General features: G+C 38.2%; 1 protein-coding gene and 1 long non-coding RNA gene across 3 annotated transcripts; one reads left to right on the forward strand and one right to left on the reverse strand.

Annotated features, from left to right (window-relative positions):
- Nucleotides 1–1429: 1429 nt before the first annotated feature.
- LOC115007264 (uncharacterized) lies at nt 1430–14094 on the forward strand. 2 transcript variants are annotated; one of them, XR_003832163.1, is made up of 6 exons: nt 1430–1528; nt 9117–9211; nt 10678–10805; nt 11980–12049; nt 12597–12755; nt 13605–14094. It is a non-coding gene; the product is annotated as an uncharacterized LOC115007264 (long non-coding RNA). The 2 variants fall into 2 exon arrangements; XR_003832164.1 differs by having other exon boundaries at nt 13629–13729.
- On the reverse strand, nt 3911–17792 carry jak3 (Janus kinase 3 (a protein tyrosine kinase, leukocyte)). Its single transcript, XM_029430051.1, has 24 exons — nt 17681–17792; nt 15207–15413; nt 14900–15017; nt 14490–14607; nt 14027–14172; nt 13591–13888; nt 13089–13211; nt 12805–12962; nt 12607–12718; nt 12011–12191; nt 10616–10740; nt 10013–10144; nt 9812–9899; nt 9033–9157; nt 8772–8910; nt 8205–8356; nt 7815–7965; nt 7389–7516; nt 6678–6867; nt 6082–6206; nt 5584–5756; nt 5203–5320; nt 5003–5116; nt 3911–4830 (listed from the first exon to the last, which is right to left on the reverse strand). The coding sequence occupies exons 1-24, from the start codon at nt 17751–17753 to the stop codon at nt 4699–4701; spliced, it is 3426 nt and encodes a 1141-aa protein (XP_029285911.1). The 5' UTR covers nt 17754–17792; the 3' UTR covers nt 3911–4698.
- Nucleotides 17793–20449: the final 2657 nt, after the last annotated feature.

Consider the following 20449-nt stretch of genomic DNA (forward strand, 5'->3'; position numbering starts at 1 on the left):
TAGTTTACTGCTGTACAAAATGACGAAAAACAACCGTCCCACAGATAACTCAAGTGCCACAGACAAACCACAGGCCTAGTAAACTTCACTTTTACTACTGTACTACTGTTGTCCAATTATGTAATATTACAACTTTCCAAAAGAGTAGAAGCACTTAGGGAACATTTCAGCAAAACCATTCTACTCATGACAATAACTGTAGTTGGTTGTTTAATGTTTTATATCATTGCATTTCAGCAGTGACGTTATGGATGTGTATTACGTAATAGTAGTTTTCAAAGAGAACATGGAAATAGGGAGTCCTCTTGTGGACAAAGAGTGTAACTGCAGAAATAAATGACAACAAAAAACTAATATTAAAAATAAAGTAGAAAATTGAGGCCATACAGTATGTGCCATTTCTAATGTATTTCCAAGAAAGACAAATTATCTCTCATCTTAAATGGTCCATATAAGGATTGTGCTACTTTGTATATACTTTGCTCTATTGTACCTTATTTGATTGTTTTATTCTATTCTATTACAAACCCCAATTCCAATGAAGTTGAGACGTTGTGTAAAACGTAAATAAAAATACAGAATACAATGATTTGCAAATCCTTTTTGACCTATATTCAATTGAATACACTACAAAGACAAGATATTTAATGTTCAAATTGATAAACTTTATGTTTTTTTCATTTTGAATTTGATGCTTGCAACACGTTCCAAAAATGCTGGGACAGGGGTAAAAAAAGACTGGGAAAGGTGAACAGGTTAATTGGAAACAGGTGAGTGTCATGATTGGGTATAAAAGGAGCACCCCGGAAAGGCTCAGTCGTTCACAAGCAAGGATGGGGTGAGGTTCACCACTTTGTGAACAACTGCGTGAGCAAATAGTCCAACATTGAATGCCTGTGACCTTCGATCCCTGCATTAAAAACCGACATCATTCTGTAAAGGATATTACCACGTGGGCTCAGGAACACTTCGGAAAACCATTGTCAGTTAACACAGTTCGTCTCTACATCTACAAGTGCAAGTTAAAACTCGAAAGCCATATATCAACAACACCCAGAAACGCCGCCAGCTTCTGTGGGCCCGAGCTCATCTGAGATGGACTGACGCAAAGTGTAAAAGTGTGCTGTGGTCTGATGAGTCCACATTTCAAATTGTAACATAAAGTTTATCAGTTTGAACATTAAATATCAAATATTAAATATTAAATATCTATCTATTTAAAATGTAATAGCAATAACTTATTTCACCAGTCAATTGGGAAACTGGGAACTGTAAGCTTCACAAAAACAAAAAGAGCCACTGGATGGCAGAAGGGTATTTTACAAAAAGCCACCAGATCCTGATATGTAGTTTTTCTGTCGACAACATGTTTGTTGTTTACATAACTCACAGGGGAGGTCAAATATTGTCACATGGTGACTTCAGGGAAGCCAGTTTTCCAGTTTTGTCGTTTCTCCGTCATCTCCGACTCGGGCAGTGACGGTGGTGTCTTGGGAAATGCAGCTCTGCAGGCTCCCGGTAAACTGAGGTGTGTTGTCTTTCAGCTGCAGGCTCCTGGTAAACTAATCTACTCTGAATTTCAAAAAAATGTTATGTTGGAAATTTACCACACGAAGCCCATATGGTCAAATTTAAATAATTTATTTAAAATGTAGTATAACATATTCCACCAGTCAATTGGGAAAAAACTGTAGCCTTCACAAAAGGTTTCCTTTATAATGGGTGAAAGATCTGTGAAATATTTGTTTTTGTATTTAGTTTTCATTTTTTATTACAGTATATCTCAAAAGTGAGTACACCCTTTAGATTTTTGCAAATATTCTGTTATATCCTTTCAGGGGATAACATTATCCTACTGAAACTTTGATATAACTTAAAGTAGTCAGTGTGCTGCTTGAATAACAGTATAGATTTATTGTCCTTTGAAAATTACTCAGTACACAGCTGTTAATGTCTAAACAGCTGGCAACAAAAGTGAGTACACCCCATAGTGAACATGTCTAAATTGTGCCCAAAGTGTCAATATTTTGTGTGACCACCATTGTTATCTAGCACTGCTTTAACCCTCCTGGGCATGGAATTCACCAGAGCTGCACAGGTTGCTTCTGGAATCTTCTTCCACTCCTCCACGACGACATCACGGAGCGCACGGATGTTGGACACCTTGCACTCCTCCACCTTCCTCTTGAGGATGCCCCACATGTGCTCAATTGGGTTTAGGTCTGGAGACATACTTGGCCAGTCCATCACCTTAACCTTCAGCTTCTTCAGCAAGGCCGTTGTCATCTTGGAGGTGTGTTTAGGGTCATTATCATGTTGGAAAACTGCCCTACGGCCCAGTTTCCGAAGAGAGGGGATCATGCTCTGCTGCAGGATGTCACAGTATATATTGGAATTCATGTGTCCCTCAATGAAATGCAGCTCCCCAGTGCCGGCAGCACTCATGCAGCCCCAGACCATGATGCTGCCACCACCATGCTTGACTGTAGGCAAAACACATTTGTCTTGGTACTTCTCACCAGGGTGCCGCCACACACGCCGGACACCATCTGACCCAAACAGGTTTATTTTGGTCTCATCAGACCACAGGACATGGTTCCAGTAACTCATGTTCTTGGATTCATTGTCTTCAGCAAACTGTTTGCGGGCTTTCTTATGCATTGGTTTCAGAAGGGGCTTCTGTCTGGGGCGACGGCCATACAAACCGATTTGATGCAGTGTGCGGCGTATGGTCTGGGCACTGACAGGCTGACATCCCACTTCTGCAACCTCTGCAGCAATGCTGGAAGCACTCGCACGTCTATTTTTGGAAACCAACCTCTGGATATGACGCTGAGCACGTGGACTCAACTTCTTTGGTCGACCCTGGCGAGGCCTGTTCCGAGTGGAACCTGTCCTGGAAAACCGCTGTATGATCTTAGCCACTGTGCTGCAACTCATTTTCATGGTGTTGGCAATCTTCTTATAGCCAAGGCCATCTTTGTGAAGCGCAATAATCCTTTTTTTCAGCCGCTCAGAGAGTTCCTTGCCATGAGGTGCCATGTTGTCCAGCATTCAGAGAGAATTGTGCCCAAAACACCAAATTTAACAGCCCTGCTTATCATTTACACCTGAATCCTTGTAACACTAACGAGTCACATGACACCAGGGCGGGAAAACAACATCATTGGGCACAATTAGGACATGTTCACTATGGGGTGTACTCACTTTTGTTGCCAGCTGTTTAGACATTAACAGCTGTGTACTGAGTAATTTTCAAAGGACAATAAATCTATACTGTTATTCAAGCAGCACACTGACTACTTTAAGTTATATCAAAGTTTCAGTAGGATAATGTTATCCCCTGAAAGGATATAACAGAATATTTGCAAAAATCTAAAGGGTGTACTCACTTTTGAGATATACTGTATGTTGATGTTGGTCTATTTCTTTCCTTTTCTTAAGAATACTTTGTGTGAATGAAACAGGAGTAAAAATTAGGGAGACTGGGGAGAAATGGTTTTGACCCATCCTGCTGTTTATATGCTGTCCAACACTCTACACACGTCTGCTGACATGGTATATATATTTAATATACAGTTAAGATACTTGTCTATTTTAGTATAATAAGATACATTTTACAATAGTAGCAGAAGAATGAAAATTACATAACCTCACATAAAAAAAAGCCACAAAACATTAAAATACAGTTTTGTTATTCGTATTCGTTATTGTAGAATAGTTATTGATGAATTTATGGGAGTGGCAGCAGAAAAAAAAACCTTCATACCAGCAATAACCTTAGTAAGAAGCAGGTGAACACGCTCCAGTAGCCCACTGCAGCTCCATGTGTCATGGGAAATACAAGATCGGATTCATTTTTGATAACAGCACCAGCGGATGCTTCAAATCACATTGGAGCTTAACACAATTAAGGTTTCAGAAATCCTTTATTATTAGTCCTACGACGGGGAAATGTACAACTTTATACTTATAAAGCATTAATTATTTTATATAACTACTAAATGTAACTTTTTCACTGTTCAAATATCTCTAGAAAATGTAATTTAAACATATAATAATAATAATAATAATAATAATAATAATAATAATAATAATAATAATAATAATAATCGCAATGCTGCTGATAAATGTGTAATAAGTTTAAATTGGTAAAGCCTTCAATGATCAATGATTAAAAGTTTTTACATAAATGTAGGCTGTACTCACAGAAACAGTTAAACTCTTGCGAATCAGTTATTCATTTTAAGTTCCTCTATACAAATGAATGATGATTGAATATATGTGCCTTTTCTTATTACCACTTATTAGTGGTGGTGGGGGCTTCCTCTTATCTGGCTATACAGCTTTGGTTATATACAATATGTCCCAGTCCGTAACCATTCATCCAATTGACGATGTTTACATGGGCATGTGTCTGGCTTCCCATCTGGGCTTCAGCACTATTGAACTGCACATCCCCTCAAAAAGCGTAGATCTATATAACCCTTTTTATTATAGAGATACTTTATTGGTACACTTTTCCTACCAGCTAGAATGTATTTTATGTGGCATCAAATGTTTTATCCAAATCTGAAATGTGGTATTAATAGATACTACGGCCTTGGAAAATGATTCCTTGACTTGTGTAAAAGTTATATGTTGCTGATTTGTGTGATTGGTGGAGTGTCAGCTTTGCGGTGAGTTCACTGTCCGAGGTTAATCTGCAGTATAGTGGACACTGTTCTCTCTCTCGTCCTGCATGATGGTCTCAATTTGGATTCCCAGTTCGGAAAAACATGGCCGCTCCTCGAAGTCGTACGCCCAGCACTGCTTCATCAAACTGTACACCTGGTGTTATAAATGACAAAAATGTAATAGTCGACAGAGCTAAGAACTGTTGATATTTGCGTGGTATAGTATGACAGTTGCAGTGCCTAGGTCAGGGTAATTATCATCAATATGATAGTTTTCCTAAAAGACTACTGCATTTCTACTATTGAACCATATAGAGTGAACATACCTTGGCTGGGCAGTTTGGAGGAGCCGGCAACCTCCAGTTATTCTTTAGAATATTTGCCAGATGCATTAAAATGGATGGACTCTGCACATTGTGTCCAATCTCCTGCATGCAAAGCTAAAACAGTAACATTAAGGAACAGTTTAAAAATGGAGAAAAATGTTGAAATATTGTCCATGCATATCGCTTAGAAACCTTCTTACTCTTTTTGGGTTGGAGTTGGTGTCGCAGTAGCAGAATAGCTCGTGAAGAACTACTCCATAACTCCAGACATCTGACTTGTGGGAGAATCTGGACTCATTGATGGACTCTGGAGCGTACCTGCATTAGATGAGCAGTGTATGGTCAGATGTACCTCCAGGAACTTCCATATAAGGCTACAGCAAGGAGCCGGTTAGCTTAGCTTAGTGCAAAAACTGAAAACGGTGTCTGATTCAAACAAACAGCAGGCTTCCACACTACCCTCCACAACAATTTTGCTGTCATTGCTGAGGATAAGTGTCGACAAACCGGAAAGTTACACATTTCTGCTTTAACGATTTGGATTAAAGAGGATTTGAGTTTTCAAACATGAGGAAAGCTACCAGAAAATGGGGCTCTCTCCAGGCTGCGATACTCGGTAATACTCCTTGTCAAAAGGAATAACCTTGGTCAGCCCAAAATCAGCGATTTTCACCAGCGACTCACTGGCCACTAGGATATTTCTGGCTGCGAGGTCTCTGTGCACATAGCGCTTGTTCTGCAGGTACTCCATCCCCTGGCGAAAATGAAAAACAGCAAAACAGAAGAAAATTAAATAAACCTTGTCCCTGTCCCTTTTGTTTTATGCTGTGCAATCAACCTTTGGTAATATCTTACAGGTAGTGAAAATGAAGTTGATTTATGGAGCCACAAGATATCCACATTTTCACATATCCAAAGTGTATACATGTTTAGGAAATGACCCAAAGTCACAGTACTTGAATGATCAATGGAAAAGTTGCAGGATTTTGTCAACCAATCATTAAATCACATTCCATTCAAACGCAGCATTGTAAACGTTTGTGATGACATCTGTTTGAGCTCATATATCTGACTCTTACCTTACAGATCTGAGAAGCAAAAAGCAACATGTGCCTGGTGTTGACGTTATGTCTGTTACTCTCCAAGTAGCCAATGAGACTGCCGTAGGGCAGGTATTCCATCACTAAACTCATACTGAGGCGACCTGTGAACAGGCAAACATTAAACATTGAAGTCATTCAGCAGAGGACACCTTCCAAACCCAGAATACAGACACTTCCAATCGTATCTCATTCCTTGTAACAGCCACAAGTCACTCTGGACAATGGTGTCAGCTAAAGACTGTGATTTAAAATGTAATCCAGGATCATGCAGAGAGCAACTTTACTTTAAAAGTATAAAGAAAGAAAACAATAAGTTCCCAACTCTTTTAGTTTTTATGACACTTAGTCATTCCCAACTAGTAAACCAAACTGTGTGAGGAATATGGTTATTTTATGGTTATGGTTATTATTATTTTTAAAGTGAGAAAAGTAGACCCTTTTTTCAAACAGAAGATATTAATTTTAAATTAGACATTTTAAATAAGCAGTCTAACAATTATGTTATTTTACTGAAGTTGATTACCATATTTTAGAACATAGTGTGCTATGTTTGCAGTAAGTGTTTTTATTACCCGTGCTGTAACAGATTCCTTTGTATTTGACAATGTACTCAAAGTCTAAAACACTGAGGGTGTTGACCTCCTTCTTGAAGTCATCCAGGGTCGACTGCTTGCTGGGCTGCAGCTTCTTCACAGCGACCAGCTCACCGGTGTTATCGCCCAGCGGGTCATAGCGACAAAGTTCAACGCTGCCAAAGTTTCCCTGGAAAAGTTTTGACTTAGTCAGTTGTTGGTCACATCCAAAAATATTTTAATAAACCTCACCATATATGTGCCAGTGTGGGACACATGGTAGATTAGATTCTGTAAGGCATTTTGAAGGCAAAAAAAGGAGGTTTGTTTTGCAATAAAACAGCGTATCATAAAATACTTTTTTCACATTATGTGTGACTTTAGTTAATCTGCTGTCCTGTCACCGCCACAATATTTGCTCTGGTCTGGTTATTCATGTATTTGTCCTTCAAACACAATGTCTTGGACACCACTAGTGAACTCCTATTGAAAATGTAGGGGTTCATGTAAATTGAAAAGAAATGCTGTGTAATTTAAATTGTCCATACATCATGGGCATACAGACAATGACCAAGCACTATTCCTTGGACAACACTCATCAGATCTTCTCAAAACATAACATTATGATCATTAAAGTGCACTGATTGTCCCAAAGGCAATCTGTATTATCAATATTTTGGTCCTAGGGTTGTTCTGGCGCTGCAGACTTACTTTCCCCAGAGGGGAGATGTAGCGTAGGTGTCTCTCCTCAAACAATATCTGCTCGTGTTGAGCAAGGCTGAGGGCTCTCCACACAGGGCTCTCTGTGACGGGCTCAGTGGCGTGTAGTATCACATAGTCTGCCATGAAACACAAAACATATCAGTAATTACTCTTGGTTTCCTCATGTAAACAAATAGCCTGATTCCAAAACCACCACCCATTTTGAGAGAGACAATCAAGATTATAATTAATTTTTGCATGTGATGGGCTGGGATCTGATCTCTTTCAAGGGAAACTGATCAGAGAAGTTTCATCTGGGTTAATAAAAAAAGTGTTTTTATTAACCTAAAATACACTGAAACTTGACCTTTGATAAGATATGTGGTTTGTACTGGTCATATTGATTATCAGCTGAGTAGTGATACACGTGATTACCTGAAGTGATCAGACTGTTGAGTTGACGGATGATCCCTCGACAGGAGGGTCTGAAAGCTGCCTTGTAATCCATACACTGACTGACCAGATCAGCTAGCTCTGTCCATTGGGAGGGCGGCAGCTGCTGGTATCTCTCATAAAACTGCCGCTTCTACAGAAAATGTCAGTAGATCACATCATTCATGTATGTATGTTTTCCTAGATAGTAAACTGCAAGTTTGCAGTTAAGATCTTCCCCACAGGTTTGATCACATAAGCACTTAACACCTTTAATACATTTTTCTTTTTCCTGAACTAGTACTTGAAGACTCAAAACCAGGTTGTTTAGTGGATACTACTTTGACAACCTGTTACCCTGCCAGTTAGTTTAACTTATCAGGAAATAAGTACCTTATCCAAGTCCCAGCCTTGCAGTGGAGTGTTCCCATTGTTGAAGATTTCCCACACAGTGGCACCAAAGCTCCACTTATCGCACTCGAGAGTCAGGTTGTCCGGGGCCTCCAGCACCTCAGGGGCCACCCAGGGGATCCTGTCTAGGATCACTAAACAAACACACACAGAAACGCATATTTACACACAGACAAATAATGCACACACTTGGGTGATACAAATGTAATGTTGTTTATGTTAAAAGGTATTATTTTAAATGTATATACTTTATGTATATGTGATTACAGTAAACAGTGAGCAACTTAATTTATGACACTTTCAGTCCATTCACTTTTTATAATTATTATTATTATTATTATTATTATTATTATTATTATTATTATTATTATTATTATTATTATTATTATTATTATTATTATTATTATCTAGTTACTGAATTAATCTATAAGTACAATGCCATTCATCAGTTACATCTACTTTTCTCTCCTGCTATTATACACAGTATATGTACTGTCAATGGACCTGATGGTGTCAAACATGGTGACAGGGGTATGAGAGAACATTTACCATCTTTTCCCAAGATGGTCACACTGATGCCCGGGTCGCTCAGCTTAATGAAAGGAGAGCTGCCCTGCGACGGGTCACCTTCTCTGGCCAGCAGCAGATTTTTGCCGCAGATATTTCCATGAACAATGTTCTTTTCCTCCTGCAAGTGATATTGACTCATTAAAGTCTGAGTTGGTCAACTTTGACAAAGTTTAACTTTTTGTTTGCCATTACTTTTGTAAGATCTAGTAGCAATGCTCTACATCAGAAAGTTTATCTTACCAGAAAGTTGAGGGCAGACGCGAGCTGTTTGGCTACGTCAAGTTTCCAGCTCACTGACACAGATCTCCCTCTCTTCAAGTACAGGTCGAGGGCCCCGTACTCGACAAACTCCTGCACCATGATGTCTGTAAGGCACAGCGAGGTCTGTTTCTACAGCTGTACTTCAAACTAAACACAAGGTCAGAAATGCTCACCCGCAGACATGGGATCAAAATGAAAGCCAAGTTTGAAAATGGCCGTAGTCCGAATAAGGAGGCCAGAAGTAGGGGGGTAGGAAGTGAAGAAGGGGCCATTGGCCCACCACTTTCTGCCCCTGGCCCAATTTAGTATTGCGCCTGATGTGATCCCATCATAGGATGGTCTCTAGTTCATTCCTTTGTTTGATTCATTTTGTTATTTGCAGATCAGAGGAACAGAGCCTGTGAATGCATTGCAAGCCATAGTGAACTAAATATTATCTGATTTCAATCTGCCTTTATACCTATACCTGTACATTATTCACAGAACATTAACACATCGAGAAAACATAAAGCACATTAGCTTGATGAAGCTGATAGGAAATAAAACATCCTACTACTGTATCAAATTAGGGGATGGTTTGGAAGAACCTGCAATTTGGTTACCAGCAGTCTGTGAGTGTGTGTGTGTGTGTGTGTGTGTGTGTGTGTGTGTGTGTGTGTGTGTGTGTGTGTGTGTGTGTGTCATCATGTCAGAATGTGGAGACTTGGCGTCACAGCTTGTGTGATCCAAAAGCAAGATGTTTTCTAGTTTGAACTTACTTTTGACTCCATGAACACTAACACCATATACAAGAAGGAGATGTTTGTGTGAAATCTGGCTCATCAAGCTGGCAGCTTCAAAGAATGACTGAGAGAAGGAAAAAACAGCATGTGTATGATCTCAAAATGAATGTGTTATATCTATGAATAATTCACATAAATATTTAAAATGTAAGTGTATTTTAATCTGAAGAAACCCACCTCCCAGTAGTGTTTATGAACTACGTCAAGCTCTTTCAGGAAAACATCTGTCACATGTTTCTCCCCATCACGAATGTCTGTTTTATAACCTTTGAAATTTCGAGTGAAAGATCCCTGTCCGAGGCTTTCATCCTAACAGAATAAAGACATTACATTGCATTACAATTCATGAAATTTAGCAGACACTTTTATCCATAGCAACTTACAGTGAACAGGGGCAGTCCCCCTGGAGCAACTCAGGGTTAAGTACCTTCCTCAGGGGCACAACAACTCACAACCTTCTGGTGTTTGGAATCCTTACCACTAGACCACTGGGCCATCACCACCCCCATACAGAAACTACATCAAAGTTTACTCCATCATAGATAACATGAAGTACCTTTCATATTAGTTTAATTAGATAGTAGTGGCAGTAGTAGCATTTGTTGCATAATAGTAGTAAAGGTGGAAGGATTAATTGGAGCAATAGTGGTAATAGTGTATTAGAGAATAGTAAAAGTAATGTTGATACCAAAGAAATGGAAGAAGACTAGTATTCATATTCATATTAGTAGCTCAATAGTAGCAGGCCTGTTTCTGTTGGAGTCATGCCTACACACTCACCCATTTCAGGTCTTGACATTTGATCATGTGGAACTGGATATGACTGAATTTGTTCCTTTCAGGTGTTGGAGACCCTTGAGCTTCTACAGAGCTGCTGTTGCGCATGATGATCAGATTTGTAAGCTCTGTAGGTAGAGCAGAAAACATGTACATTTTTATAATGTTTATGTTTATGGTTGGACATATGAAGGTACGTATCTCACTTCAAGAAAGTAATTGAGGTGTTTAGTTGATACATAATTATTAGAGAGCAATAATGAGTTAATTTACATACTGTATATCGTAAATTATAAACCAATTGCAACGGTACGCTGATGTGTTTGGAAATAACATGGGTAGCATATACTAGGATTTCTCAAAACATTGATACAGCATGTGGCTGTAACCAGGATTCACGTGCACAAAAATATAAATGGATACTCAAAAACATGTTATCAAAATGTTCTTAATTTGGGTAGATTTGGACTTTGTTTTAGTTCGGTACATGAGACTGTGGTTAAGGCGCCGGCTACTGGGTGTAATGGTAATTTTTTATCTTGTCTTATTCTGTCCTATTCTTCATATGCTCATCTTATGTTTGTCCTACTTACAGCGATTGAGAGCAGAGTACACTCTGGTCATGTCCCCTTGACATTCTTGTATCTCTAGAAGTGCCAGCTTCTATCTCTTGTATCAGCTAGATGTGCGTAGTTGTACAGCCGATTGTCTGTAAACATTATCACCCAGTTGGTGACTACAGTATATAGTCTAATTGTATTCTCTGTTTGTTGAACTTCACTGCAGACTGCTTGACACTCTATTTTTGTTGTTCCATTCCTGCAGGAATAAAGAGCTCACTTCTTTAACCAAGTATCTTTATTTTAGTATAACAGGTTTACTTCTCACCACCCTTTGGTTTAGTTTGTATCGGCAGAATTCCACGACAGGAGAGATGGGAGTGTCTCAGCTGGAGATCAGACAGCTGGACAGAATCAGGTAATCAGTCACACAATATGAATAAGATATTGTGATAACCTGGTTCTGTTCAGCCGTCTGATCTCCAGCTGAGACACTCCTATCTCTCCCCCAGAAGCCGGCGACGTAACCATACCCCACTGCCACAAAGACTTTGACCTTAAGTCGCCCTGACTGATAACTGTAAATTTAGAAAATAATAAAGAGCGTATGCTGTATTGTAACAATTGTTACCGAAGAGATGCAATACATATAAATATGTATTACTGCAGTATAGAATATGATCAATTTTGAAGACAGTATTCACCAAAGCATATGATCAGAATAAAAAGAAAAAAGAGAAAACAAAGGCTAATACGTCTTAACAAAGCTATAGATTTACTAATACATATAATGTTTTTATTTGGTAGTATCATCAGATCCATAGCTTGGGAAACACACCTTTTGGTCGGGGTGGACAGCAGCGAGCCAACATGACAGGTACTTCAGCCAGTAGCAGCTTGTTGTGTTGGTAATAGCTGGTGAGCTCTCTCAAGCTGGAAAATGGTTTCTGGACACCAGGAAGACTGTAGTGCTCATTCTTAATAATGAGACAGTCTTTATAGTCAAGTCCAAGGGAAGTCTGCAAAAATATAAATGTTACATGAAATCTTCACTGAAGGGGTTATTCCTGTGTAGATTTTCAGAAAACGTTGAAAAGTACAAAAACACATTTAAGTATGCAGAAGCTTCCTTAAAAAAGTTTCTTTCTGTAAAATAAGTACATCATCTGCATAGAGATTCACTTTTATACAACAGACCAAGACCTGTGATTTCCAGAAATGGGGCTAGCACTCATAAGCATTTTAAATTCATTCATATATTATTGTAATTCTGCTAAGCTTGTCACATAATTAATAATTAAAGGGCATCAGAACATATTATTTTTGGTCATCAGGTCCATGAAGTACATAAAAACCTAATTAATTATTCTTCAGAATAAATTCTAAATCAGTCTTTTCCTGTGTCTATTATGCTGCTTCAACAGGAACCTGTACCTGAACACAGACAGTGAGGAAGAAGTTCTCATAGTTCTTGGGACTCTGCCGGAGAAGAAATGTACTGCCTTTAAATCCTGACTTTTTCAACTTGTTGACTGCAAACTCGGATCTGATAAAACAAGATATGAAGAAAATATCTAAAACAGGTGCGTGTGAATGGGGGTTTTGGCTTTAGTATTTATCCAAATGACTCACGTGATTGGGCCGTGACAATGGTTTTTGATCCCCTCCAGAATACTTGGAGGAGCAATGTCTTGACAGAAGTAGTGGTTAGAGTCTGTGGTCAGTCTGAAGTAACCATCCACAAGAGACACAAATGAAAATGCTTCCTTGATACTCTGGAAATTGGCTTCCTGTTGTGCAAATCAAGAATAAAGAGACTTATCTTTTGCATCAAATCAAAACAGTAAAATCTGAAATAAATAACAAAACGGAAGATAATGATTGGGGAATTGTTTAAAGTAAAATATGTCCCTTACCAAGCATCTGTCATCTTTACGAGTTATTGTCACCATCCTGCTGTCTTGGGGAAGCTGCTCATAACATACCCTCTTTATACTGATGTCGATGATATCTTTGAAATCACAGAAGGTTTGCCACTCCTAAAAAGAGATGAAGAGAATTGATTATTCAAAAACTCTTAACTCTGAGGTGGAGAGTATGACCACTGGATCATGTATGGTTACATTTTGAATGGGGACACTAAATCATAAAACAGTGCGGTGCAGTTTACAAGTTAAACAAAAACATGCAAAAACTTTGGTTTGTCAGTTTAAAGCAGTTTTTCCCAGGTGCAACAGGTGTCATAAAAAAACTATATGGTACAGTACTTTTCATATAATGAGATAACAAAGCAAAGTAGAATGACGCAAGGCCAGGCAGATTCATGTCGAACCGGGGTAGCCCGCAGGTCATCCTATGAAAGCAGACCTAATCACTATGCCTCCTTCCCAAATAATCTTAAATTGAATTTGTTCTTACCATGGCACCCTCAGGATGACAACTGGTTTCAATTCCAGTTTCCCCTGTGACCCGCACAAGACAGAAAGCTGACTTTGAATGCGAGGACGAAGGATTCACTTGGAAGGTTTCGCTTCCCAGAGAGGGTTCGATGCCTGCCAGTTCAATCAGGTACTTGAGCTTCAAGCTGCACTCATCTATGGAGCAGTTACCAAGCTTCTTTAAGAAGCGCTTGAGGGTGTTTCGGATTCGATAACGATCGAGGCGGTTTCGTCTCTGGATGTCGTGGCGATGTAACTTAGGAAGGCATGATTTGTAGCTGGAAGAGGAAGAGAAAAACACTTGTTGTAATGGTTGTAAACTTCAACAAATATAACAAATCATTATCGTCGAAACATGTAGTCCTACAAAGTTTTAACTGGTGAGGAAAAATGATACAAAATCCTGATGTAAATACCTGACAGTCTTGCAGAGCTCTCTTACACTCTGATGCCGCTCTTTAGCCATTCTCCACAAGTCCAGCACCGCAAGGCCGAGGCATTCCTCTTGGGCACTCAAAGGTGGGCACACTCCTGCCTCACTAGCAATGAAGTCACTTCGCAACTATGTCCCAAAAGAAATGGACAGGGCAGTCTTCATTATATGGTCAATGAATGCAACTATTTCCGGCATTTTACTGTTTGAAACTTCCATATTCAAAACAAAAAAATCTTTGAAGCACCATACACATTTTGAGATAATGAAACAAGTATGTTGTTTGTACTTTCTCCCTTAACGCTATCATTGCATTTAATATTTCCAAAGAAAATCACAAATACTGATATAAATATGCATTCCAATATATTAAAATAAAATATACCATGAATTTATATATCTCAGTGAGTCAATAGATAACATGTTTTAAATGTTTTATACTTTACCTGACTAAAGAGATAATCAATGACACTGTAGTCAAGGACGTGACTGATTCTGTCTCTGGTCAGACTGTAGCGGTACGATGTTCTTGGTCCTTGCCCAAACCAGTTTCCAAAGAAGAACCTGCGTACCAAAAGTAAATGTATTATTCAGCAACGCATGACATTAAAACAAACCAGTTAACTCCTTAAAATGTCCATATTAACTTTTTGTCACTTTGTGTGTGCAGGTTTGAGTCATTTAATAACACAATTCTTAATTTTATTAATAATATAATATAATAAATATATATAATATAATAAAAATAATCTGAGATAAATCTCATTCCATAAATGATTTTAGCATAATGTAATGTACTTTAACTTTCCTGGACTAAATGAGTGAATGTATGATTATTCAGTTTCTTTTCACCTACCTGAGTCTAAAGTGGACTTGTAAGTTTTCTTCTGTGTTGAACATGTGCGATGGAGAATACCAAAATGAGAGATCGGCAGATGCCAAACCAAAAAGACTTTGGTACACTGGTAAGATTCCTGGAGGAAAAGAGCACATGTATCAGGACTCTGCCAGGAATTAGTATTTTGCACATGTGTAAGAATAAATTGAACAAGAGAAAAGCTAAATATTATAGCAGAAAATTCATAATATGACACAGCTTAATGTACTACACAAACTTTGGTATTAGCTATTAGCAGACCCATGGTTTGCCAGTGGAATCTTACCACATTCTTTGCCTGCTTGGATGCAGACATTTTCCGCAGAGATTTGGCCAGATGAAATGTGTATTGTTGTTGCGTTCTTTGTGGCTGGGAAGAAGTAGAGGTGTACTTGTAAACTGGTACTAGTGCTAGAACTGGACCTCTCACTGCCTCCCCGCTCTCTGATCACCAAAGGGGCCGACTCCTCCTCACTGAGATCCATGGGTACTTCTGAGGACCAAATCAACAGACTTGTCATTATCACCCTACTTTAGGGTGACCCTAGATTAGGGTGATATCAATTTAGTGATTTCATATGCAAATAAAGTTGTTGGGTAATGTTTAATCTCTATGTTTGAGGTAATGTCAGTTGATTCATAGCTTATTATTCATAAAATCATTTAAACGGTCATGGAAATAAACACATTTGTGCCTAGTAGATTGTTAAATTTGAATCATCTCTGCTGACAGGAAGTAATAAAGCTATACAACTGAAATCAAAACAAGAGGGAGGATGCAAGTGCTCTGTGGACCTGTTTGTATTTTCCTCGTCTGCGTCACAACAAACTATTTTCTCTTATAAACACGCTGTATGAGGTTTGCAGCTCTTATTTATATAACTATTTTACTCTACTGTATCTGGCTTTCCTGCTTTAATGTGATTTTTCTCACTTTCATTTGTCTTCAAATTAAATATAGTAGAAAATATATACTTTCTATCACAATTTACTCTTAGTAAGACGTTCGCTTCCCTTCACTGGCTACCAGTGGCGGCCCGAATCTGCTTCAAGACTCTGGTGCTGGCCTACCGTGCTTTGAATGGATCAGCCCCTTCCTACATCCAGGCCATGGTCGAACCATACACCCCAGCGAGTTCACTTCAAGAAAACTCACCTGTTTCGACTGCACCTCAGCGAATGAAGAAAACTAAATAACTTTACTTTGTATGTTGCACTTATATTGGTTTGGCTTATTTATAGCTAATAGTTGAATTTGTTTCAGTATGTTGCACTTATGTAGCACTTCAAACTGGCTATTTGAAGACAGTGTTCACTTATACGATTGTACCTATTTGAAGCTATTGTACTTACAAGATTCTTGCTGTTCGGAGTTGTAGCTCCATGATTGTTTGCACTTTTTGTACGTCGCTTTGGACAAAAGCGTCAGCTAAATGAACTGTAATGTAATGTAATGCTATAAAATAGTAAATCTATGCCATCAGAATGATTTGAAATATGCTATAGTTACATTACAATTCCACAACTAGATCACATTTACATTTACATTTTTATTCATATATAACTTATTAAAGAGTTTTGGTCTACAATGTTTGTTTGTTTATTTATTACATTTGAAAAAACAAACATACAATAGAGTAGCTCAATGCAAAATCAGATGTTCGTGTCTTATCTTTCCAAATGTAAGTGATGAAACAAGTATAGTGATATTTTACTTAAGTAAAAGTACCACTCAAGTGTAACGATGCATATTTTATAAACTGATGTTTCAACTACAAAATCGTAATCTGAAGAGTAACTAGTAACTATAGCTGTTAAGCACATGCAGTTGCAAAACAATATTTTCTCTTTGAAATGTAGTAGTGTAGAAGTATAACGTAGCATACATTGGAAATACTCAAGTAAAGTACAAGTATCTAAACATTTTACTGAAGCATAGTACTTAAGTAAATGTATATGGTTACATTCCACCACTGCCAAATGTACACATTCATTGGAACTTCTTTTGAAATATAAAGGGTTAGTATGATATTAGCATTTTACAACTTTGTAAAACTTTCATTGAGGGATTAATTGAATCACCATTTAGCAACAAAGGTTTTGCTGAACTGATCAAATTCATAAACCTTTTGTTGTTGACGGGCACTTCGGCAGTTATTGAGATAAGGACAAGTGATTCAGAGTAATGTTCCTCACTCAAAACTTTACAAGCAAGCCATAAAAACCTGATTACAAATCTAAGGCTCAAGCTCACACTGTTACTGCTATTGGATGTATAATGTACACAGTGTTTGAAAGGCATGTTGTTACAATATAGAAATGTGCATACTAAAGTTTATGTGTTATCACATGTGTGGTGAATATCCACCATGACTCATGTATTTTTAAATGTCAAATGTACATTTATGGGGATTCCCGTTATATCAGACAAAACTGCTCACCATGTTCTGCTGTGCCTGAATGAAAGAGCACAGTATGTGATAATACATAGTAGAGTTTCACTTTTCCATACATGGTTTTAATAAACGTTGTTAACTTTGATAACAATACAGATCTGATTACTTCGCAAATGATCTTTAACATAAACAACATTTAAATAGGAGCTGCTGAAGGAGCTAAAACATCGAAGCGCATTCTCAACATTGTATTGTGGGTCCTTTCTATCATAAATGAAACTCTGACCTTTCTTCACACAGCAAACCAGCTTTACACTTACAGATGTTAGAGTTAAAATGATGTTAAGGTATTAGTTACTGTTACCTTTTACATTTGTACAGCAAAATTCCTCATCTCGATCACTGTTCCTGTTCACCAGGTCTCTCTTTTTTGACATCTGCGCTTATGCTGTGACAGGAAGTTCAATAGGATTTCCTGATTTAGACAAGCAGATGCAACAACAGTTTTTTGTCATCTCTGTTAAACTGTTTAACGACTGAACTGTTGAAAAACACACACACCTTTATGCCCAGGTGGTGAATCTTAATAAAACAAGGGTAATAAAAACAATAAGGCTCTTTTAGATACAATTAAATACTCCTTTGAACAGTGGAGGTCAAAATTGTTACCATTGTTGATATGTGATGATTCAAGGACTACTTTCATAGGGGAAGACTTTCAGTAAACGTGAATTTAGAAAAAGTAAAGACATTGACCTGTATTACAGGAAAAGAGAACCAGCTGACAACTGCGGTTTCCCTCTTCAGGCTGTGAGGGTTTTGGCAGTTTCCTGTTGTAGCTCTTAGAGAACCATCTGATCTAAACTGCACGCATTTTAATGTTTTTATTGCATGTTCCTTTAATTACTCCTTAAAGTTTCTTCGGATCAATTTTACACTATTTATTTTTTATCTTATATCTTACTTATCCTTCTGAAGATGTTTCTGTCTATATTTTCAAGGTACACATTAAGTTATAGTTTTGGTAAACATATTTGAATGACCCACACCTTTTCTTTTGATTATCAGACATTAAACCCAACATTTTAATAAACCTTTCAAACTGCTCCTGCAGTCTACGCCACTTCTCCGTTGTCTATCTGTATGATCAGTTTGATTCAAAGAGTAGTTAGCTAAACTTTGGCTAATGACTCATCTTCCGGCAGAGATTAAGGTTTTTTGATTAGAATGAGGCAACATGGAAGCAACACATTTAGATATATTTTGGAAAAATAATGATTGTTTGTAAGGCAAAATATGTCACCAATGCAAGCTGTCACACTTTCTAGTTTGAACATTTTAAAACAGACTACAGCCCTCTGTGAGGCTGTACCTAGCCATAGCGATGAATCAAATGCTAACAAGCTTATGCTTAGCAGGTATAATGTAGCATGTTAGCATGCTAACAGTTGCTAACTAGCACTAAACACAACATACAGCTATGGCTAATAGGAATGTCATTAGTTGTGTTATTTAGTAATAAACCAGAGTAAAAATGAAGGGATCACCAAATATATTACAATTCATCCTGAGGGCAACATGAATGTTTGTAACAAATTACAATAAATTACATTACATTAAGCTGACGCTTTTGTCCAAAGTGCAAACAATCCCCGAACAGTAAGAATCTTGGAAGTAGGCTATATTAGCTTCAAATAGGTGAAATCATTTTAAGTGCTGATATCATTGTTGATATCCTGATATCAATGGGGAGCTTGTTCCACCATTTTGGAGCCAGGATAGCAAACAGGCTGCTTTTATTTGAGGGGTATATGGGTCCCACTCGCAGTAAGGGAGTAGCGAGCCGATTAGCTGATGTAGAGCAGTGCGAGCTGGGGTGTATGGTTTGACCATGGTCTGGATGTAGGAAGGGCCTGATCCATTCACAACCCAGTAGGCCAGCTCAGATCAGGGTAAAGACAGAATCAGTTCAGTGTCATCGGTTTATCTGTGCATTGTGAATTGGTGCAAAGAAAAAAGAGGAGGGCCCCCAGGACGGAGTCCTGAGGAACCCCATTGGTGAGTTGACAGGGGTCCGACAGAGAGAGCAGGGAAAGAGCAGAGCCTGAGACTTCCAGTTCTTGGAGGGTGTAAAGGAGGATCACTGTGTCAAATGCAGCAGAAAGGTCCAGAAGGATGACAGCAGAGGAGAGGGAGGCTGCTCTAGCAGCGTGAAGTTCCTCAGTGACAGTGAGGAGGGCAGTCTCAGTTGAATGGCCTGCGGATCAAGAAAGTTGTTCTTGTGAAGGTTAGACAAGAGTTGATTGAAGACCGTACGCTCAAGTATTTTAGAAATAAATGGAAGAGACAGTTGTTCACTTCTGAAGGGTCGAGTGTGGGTTTCTTTAGGAGATGGTTCACTCTTGCCAACAACTGGTTGCAGGTGGAGGTAACAAGGGTTAAAACTTAATTTTCTTATAACGAAGTAGTTGACAAAGTCTGTTGGAACTTTTAAGATTTCACGATTTAAGATTATATTGTTGCTTTCATGCTCATGGATTGTGAATTAACTGGATCACAGTTTTATAATTGTACAATAAACATACAGTAACAGCAACATTGCAACATCACTGTGATCTCATTCAGACCTACACACATTTCCATCCACTTCACTCTGATAGACTAACCATTCTCCACCAACCCCAATCTAATCTGAAAACTGTGAGCGACAGAGCCTTCTTCAACAGTGTTCGTCAGCGTTGCCTGATAAGCTTTAAAATGCACCAAGTCTCCTTAGTTTCAAGAAACTTCTTAAAACACCATTTTAAACATGCTTTTAATGACATCTATTAGAATTGTTGTAGGCTACCACTGTTTTTGTTTAGTATCTCTGTATGTATCTGCAATCTTACATGATTTTATGCCTAATGTTTTATTTTAAATGTGTTTTTGTTTTTGAATTCCATCCCTGGCACTGCTGTACAAATAAAATGTATTATGATTATAACTGCTTGTTCTGTAAATTATTTCATGTCATGACAGGTGTGGACAATGACACAGCAATACCCAGTTTTTGCCTTTTTACAATGGGTTATGTGACATACTATTTCTTTGCTTGGAGGACGGAATTTACTGCTCCTTGCCTATACTCATT

The sequence above is a fragment of the Cottoperca gobio genome, chromosome 4 (genome assembly GCF_900634415.1).
Source record: "Cottoperca gobio chromosome 4, fCotGob3.1, whole genome shotgun sequence".
In the NCBI taxonomy this organism is placed as follows: Eukaryota; Metazoa; Chordata; class Actinopteri; order Perciformes; family Bovichtidae; genus Cottoperca; species Cottoperca gobio.

Excerpts from the sequence above, each read along its gene's own strand:
- jak3 (XM_029430051.1), bottom strand. The coding sequence starts at position 17,753 with ATGTCAAAAAAGAGAGACCTGGTGAACAGGAACAGTGATCGAGATGAG. Across the intron at positions 13,889-14,026 it reads GAGCTCTGCAAGACTGTCAG|CTACAAATCATGCCTTCCTA; the intron begins GTATTTACATCA and ends TTCCTCTTCCAG. Across the intron at positions 5,321-5,583 it reads GGAGAGAGCCCCATTTTCTG|GTACGCTCCAGAGTCCATCA; the intron begins GTAGCTTTCCTC and ends CATCTAATGCAG.